The sequence below is a fragment of the Pristis pectinata genome, chromosome 2, assembly GCF_009764475.1.
Source record: "Pristis pectinata isolate sPriPec2 chromosome 2, sPriPec2.1.pri, whole genome shotgun sequence".
NCBI classification, from domain to species: domain Eukaryota; kingdom Metazoa; phylum Chordata; class Chondrichthyes; order Rhinopristiformes; family Pristidae; genus Pristis; species Pristis pectinata.
Window position 1 is genome coordinate 58,002,915 of NC_067406.1, and position 6,069 is coordinate 58,008,983.

The following is a 6,069-nucleotide window of genomic DNA, read 5'->3' on the forward strand; positions in this document are numbered from 1 at the left end:
TCGGCTAATCTGATCCGTTTTCATAACAGCATCAAACTAGAATATGTTACTCCAGCCGCCTTTAGGAAATAGAAATAAGAAGACCGAGTGAGAAGCGGAGAAATAATCGGAGGCATTATCTTTATATATTTTTTTGTTTTTGTTTTGTCATTTTCTATTTCAGTATTGGACTGTTTCCTTGGTTGTGATCAACGGCTCGCTATGGCCCCGTTAGCCGAAATGGGGAACTACTTGGGCGGTCTGGAAGGTGGACATGTGGCGGCCCCATTCTTTCTTCCTGCCGTGGACGCCCCGGTCCTTCTCAGCGATCACCTCGCTCAGACCGAAAGCAGGCTGTCTCGCAGCACCACCACGGACTTAGTGCATTTGCAGGGGATTTTGCGAAGGAGACAGTTGTACTGCAGGACTGGCTTTCATTTGGAGATCCTTCCAGGTGGAACAGTACAGGGGACCAGGCGAGACCACAGCCGATTCGGTAGGTATGCCTCTTTAAAAGTAAAACAATCCGATATCATAGTCTGTTCTCCTTATACGCCGAAGTTCAGAGACATACGCTGGAATATCCTAATGCCATTAAGACCCTTTTCCTCTGCTCACAGTCCGAAATAAATTGTTCCGGATCGCTAGGATTTTGTGGTTCTTGGACCATAGCTTATTAGAGCCCTTGGGTTTTCGCTTTGGTGCGTCGGTTCTTCCTTTAGGGTTGCAATAACTGCTTTTGAAATGCACCTATTTTGTGATGCTTTACGAAATAGTTGGATCCTACTTTAAAAAAATAATTGCAAGACATTTAAATCACATTTTGGGGTCTCTTAAAACACTGTAGAGCGAAGCCAGTATACTCCGCAGACATCACTCAGCATGACATCAAGCATTTCAAGGCGTTCTTTTAAACTTCTACCTTTCATTGGACCCTTATACACCCTTCTTATTGATGTGGTCAAGATAGAAGATAAATCACGCTTATTGTCACATTCAATACCTCAGGCACACACGTTCCTGTTAAAGGGTTTAACAACTTATTCGCTGCTGCGTTCAGCGCAAATTTACTGGTGTGTTTGAGACTACATGGACATAATTCAGAATTGTGAGATTCCCCTATTAAAACATATTAAATTGCCCGCCTGCAGTGAACAAACACCGCGATAGAATCCTCGGCAGCCTAGAGAATATGCAGCTTTCAACCTTGTAGAAAATTCAAGGGAATTCACTAAATGAAAGGCGCCGAGCCCCGGGATTACTGGTCGGATTTTCCGGATTCCCGCACCACTGTAGACCTTCACAAACCGCAGTCTCCAGACGTGGATTCTTATTGTCCAACCTTTAGATTGTAACCGCTTCTCCGCAAAAAAAAAGTTCTCCGCAGACCCGCTCTCCGCGGTTTGGATTCTCTCCGCTTTCCCTCCCCGAATGTGCAGGCACCCATTCAATGTCACAGATACGATTGCAAATTGGCTGTTCTCCAACAGAGTTGACTGGGAAAGCAGCGCAGGCAGCAATTTGGCATTCGGAAATTTCTAATACTCTTCCGGCAAATGCCATCTTATTAAAAAAGTTCCAAAATTAAACTCCCAATGGGCTGATCCTCCCGTGTTTTCAGGAAAATAACATGGGACGGCGGCCAAGGTACTTTCGCCTTCTGGCGTGCACCTGCGGAAATTCTGGAGATTACATGACATTTCAATCTTCGAAACGTACGTCTAATTAAACGTAAATATTATGTTATTCTGAGCACTCAATAAAATTCCATACCACCGCAGCGTTTTTGTTACACTCAATTCGGAACGTGCTATAGTTCAACTGACACGAACATTTGAATCTAGTTTATTCAAATCGGCTTTGAAAATGCAAACTTTCAATGCATTTTTTTCCACACTGTTTTATAGGGATCCTGGAGTTCATCAGTATAGCCGTAGGGTTGGTCAGCATTAGAGGAGTGGATAGTGGTCTGTATCTGGGAATGAACGACAAAGGAGAATTGTATGGCTCGGTGAGTAACAGATTCTACAGCTAATATCAGAAAAAAGTAAAGCTGATATTGCAGTGTGGACACTTATAATTAGACCTACAATGTTATAAATATGCAATGCCACCCTCTCCTTTCCACACTCACAGTTACTGCTATGGATATTGAAATATTGTTATATTTGTGTAATTACATGGAGGAAGAGTACAGGAGTTTGAGATCTATGGTAAAATGCATATGATTTTACAGGGTACTGTACATCTTAATTATTTTATATCAATTTGAATTAAAATATGTACCAGTGCAATAATAGGGAAGTTTTTACATTTTACCATTTTTAAGGCATTATTACACATTTTTCATTTGTGCGAAGCCCATACTTGTGCCACTTTATCCAATATTTTAAAAGCATGAAAATGCACAATTGCTCATTTTAAAAATAAGATATTTATTTCCCTCCAGCTTTGTTAAATATCTGTTAAAGGTGTGTCGTGGCTTACCGAGAATTTCTGGGAATGGGCAATTCTTGGGTCATCTTAGAGTAGCCTGGCATGGAAATATTGCTTAGTTCTGATATACTTCACAGAAGAAGGTACATTTGGCGATGAACAATATGAATGTTTGCCTCCAGTTATTGGTTTTGGCTCATGGGCCATTTCATTACTGCCCAGGAACAATTTAACTGCTATTTTAAGGATATGCCACACATCTACTACAAGTATTTTCAATCTGGTTGTCAGGGGACACAAATGTCCAAGTTTTACAATTCACTGCTAAATAATGATGATTAAGCAATTTCACTCAGAGAGATGGTAAGCATAAATGGTCTTGAAAACAAAGTTATCACTCTAATGCTGTGGGGAAACCTCAGACTCTGATTAGATAATGTTACTTAGGAGTGTTCCACCACATATAAAATCTGTGCTGCACCTAAACTTGGTTTCTAATACTGCCTCTGGATGCAGGAAAAATATGAGATTGTATTGGTATATTTGTCCAAATCAATGACAACTAATTATAAAATTTAAATTGAATATACCGAGCTAGAATATTAATGCAAGAAGTGGGTTGTTAAATCTAACTTGAATTTTACAATTACATTTCCTCTTCTTCAAGCATTCTTGTATTAGGGATAAAATAATGTACACAAAATTTGTTGTATTCAAATAGAAGACTTGCTGATAAACAGTGCATAAAGTAGTGATGAATATTATTGAATTTATAACTGTAATTATAGTTGATTAATACAATATAATATTAACACCTTGAAAGAAATGCATGCTAGATTAGCTAGATTAAGTATTAATGGGTTCCATATAAATAATTTATAGAAATTTTGATTTATCAACAACCATATTGTAAATTACCCATTTTTCCCTGTAATAAAATCAAGTTCCAGCAGGTGGTGTCTAAATAGCAAAATACTTGCAAAGCTATATTTACAATTGGGAACATTTTTGATGTAGAAATTTTAAAAAATATTGCTCTAACATGGGCCATTTTATTTAAATAATTCAGCATTGACCAATACACCTTAATTTGAAAAAAAAGGAATAAAATTGGAAAAAAATATTGTTTATAACTGAATGTGGTTGTAGCATCATGATTAGGTTTGTTAAAAGAATGGCCTAATTATTAGTCAGTAGATTGAACACATGAACAGTCAGGTTCAGTGAAGATTGCCACAAAAACATCAACAAATGAACCGCATATTAACAATTGCATTATTTATAAAGAAAATTTAAGTCAGTTTTATTGAAAATCAAAAACTGCAGGTGCTGGAAATCTAAAATAAAAATTGTTCATTGATGTTTCTTTTGTTGTTGGTGGGTTCATATTGCAAATACAAGGACTGCAGTTATTTAAATGGAAAGGTTGGCAATCTTCTTAGAGCTAGTGTCATCCAGATCCTAAGAACAACCTAAACAAATTGGGTTAGCTCCCTTATGAGCATGCTCTTCTCTTCATTTGCACTTGGTCCCTGTGATCCAACATGTCCAGGCAAGGCAGATACAGGAATTCAAATCTGACCATTTTTGAAGGAGCATGTTAACCAGGTGCACATTACACCTACACATATGCACCCCTAATGTGCATAATATTGTTGGGTGGAGGAGGGTGCGGTTGTTGGAGTATATTATTTCGACTGAAACTTCCTCCAGTTCTGCCCCCATTCCAAGTGGAGAATGCCCACACGTGTCTCTGTGACTAAATTCATTTCACTGAAGTAATCTGTATGTACATGAGTAGCTCTTTTGTACCTGCAAACAAATATAGATTTAAATAAGTATTTCCTATTCTGAGACATGTTGTTATCTAAGCACTTTCAACAAGTTACAGTGATCATTTTTTAAATTTCTGTTCATACATTTAAATAATCCATATTTTAACCTACTATTTATTTGCAGTAAGTGATACTTTACTATCTGTTCTTTTCCTTTTAGGAAAAATTGACAGCAGAGTGCATCTTTAGAGAACAATTTGAAGAAAATTGGTATAACACTTATTCTTCCAACCTATATAAACACAGTGACACGGGGCGACGATATTTTGTTGCACTCAATAAAGATGGATCTCCAAGAGATGGGAGTAGATCCAAAAGGCATCAGAAGTTTACACATTTTTTGCCAAGACCTGTGGATCCAGAAAAAGTACCTGAACTCTATAAAGATTTATTAGGTTATAGTTGAAGCAATGCAACTTCCAAAGAAGAAGAATTATTTACTCTGTTCATCACAGAAACATGAGCTTCCAATGGCTACAGGTGATTGAGACAGTGTTTTGGAAAGGATGTGGCCTTAGTTTCATCACATAAGAAGCACTTCTGATGTGTAATCACCTGTTCAGGATCTTTACATCTTATTACTAGGAATTCACAGCGTACGGACATCAGTAATGCTATATAAAGCAGCAGACAAAGGGAATCGGTATTTGCTGATTGTAGACTTTGCTATATAATGCTGCAGGTGCCTTTTCACTGAGAAGTTACTCTGACAGAGTAGTGTTACAAGATGTTCCTTTGTGTAACTGTGGATAAGCACCATTTGGACGATGGAGAAATGAAAAAGGTCAACCTAAGATATCCAATATGAAGACTACTGCTAGACTTTTCACTGTTACTACAGAGTATCAGAACAATGAACGAGTTACTGTAATTTATAGCACAATAGTGTGGCCTCCATCATAAATGTTGCCCAGAACTTATACTCACATTGTCTTGGGCAACCTTGGACAGGAGTCTTTACAGGTCTTTTAAGATGGATGTATTTATACAATTCCAAATTGCATATATTTATTTTATATAATTATTTATGAAGCAGAGTTTATTTTTACTGAGAAATGTACAGGTAAGATTTAAAAAAAACAAAATGAACTGTGCCAATATTAACTCAGAGGGTTTTCTCAATGCATCATGAAACATTACTACCATAGATTTCCCTATCATGGAGCATTTTTTATAATCTATATATGTAGCTGTCTCTTGACTGTACTGTAAGAGAACATCAGTTTCTTTTTGTTTCATAAGGAATTGTTTCCATTTCTGTACTGAATGCAGCACATGTTCAAAAGGGAATTAAAGTATTGAAAATAATTTACAGGCACAGAGTCTTCTTTCATTTAGGATCTAATCCTGAAAGAACAATAATTTTTCATAATTAGGGGTTTAGACTTTAATAGTACAATAAGGCCTTACTAATATTTTCTGATTATATCTTACCTGATCTGAAGCAAATAGAATGAGTTTATTTTGCAGTTAAGTTTGTGGAAGTATTTTGTTGCACTTACATACAATGAGAACTATAAAAGTGTTTCCTCTTAATTATTTAATGGTTTATGTGAAATAACTCTCCAACATCACTCTTCACTTTGAAGAGACCCTATCGGGTATCAGTGATGATTATTCTCTAAATAGTTACTGTTTTTCGTATTTTATGAATACCCCAATTAACAGCTATTCAGACAGGTGTACTGTGAAAACAAATATTGGAGTGCAGATTTTGACGTTGGTTTAATGGGTACTGCAGTAACCCAAACTAATCCCAATTGACAGATTTCAGATTAAAATGCTTTATAACATAATTTTCAACTGTTAGAGTGAACAA

General features: G+C 36.7%; 1 protein-coding gene across 1 annotated transcript; it reads left to right on the forward strand.

Moving 5' to 3' along the window:
* The first annotated feature begins 201 nt into the window (after positions 1-201).
* On the forward strand, positions 202-4,656 carry LOC127587588 (fibroblast growth factor 9-like). The gene is made up of 3 exons (XM_052046000.1): positions 202-475; positions 1,887-1,990; positions 4,411-4,656. Exons 1-3 carry the CDS (start codon positions 202-204, stop codon positions 4,654-4,656), a joined length of 624 nt encoding a protein of 207 aa, XP_051901960.1.
* The last annotated feature ends 1,413 nt before the right edge of the window (positions 4,657-6,069 follow it).

Excerpts from the sequence above, each read along its gene's own strand:
- LOC127587588 (XM_052046000.1), top strand. The coding sequence starts at position 202 with ATGGCCCCGTTAGCCGAAATGGGGAACTACTTGGGCGGTCTGGAAGGT. Across the intron at positions 476-1,886 it reads GCGAGACCACAGCCGATTCG|GGATCCTGGAGTTCATCAGT; the intron begins GTAGGTATGCCT and ends ACTGTTTTATAG. Across the intron at positions 1,991-4,410 it reads AAGGAGAATTGTATGGCTCG|GAAAAATTGACAGCAGAGTG; the intron begins GTGAGTAACAGA and ends TTTTCCTTTTAG.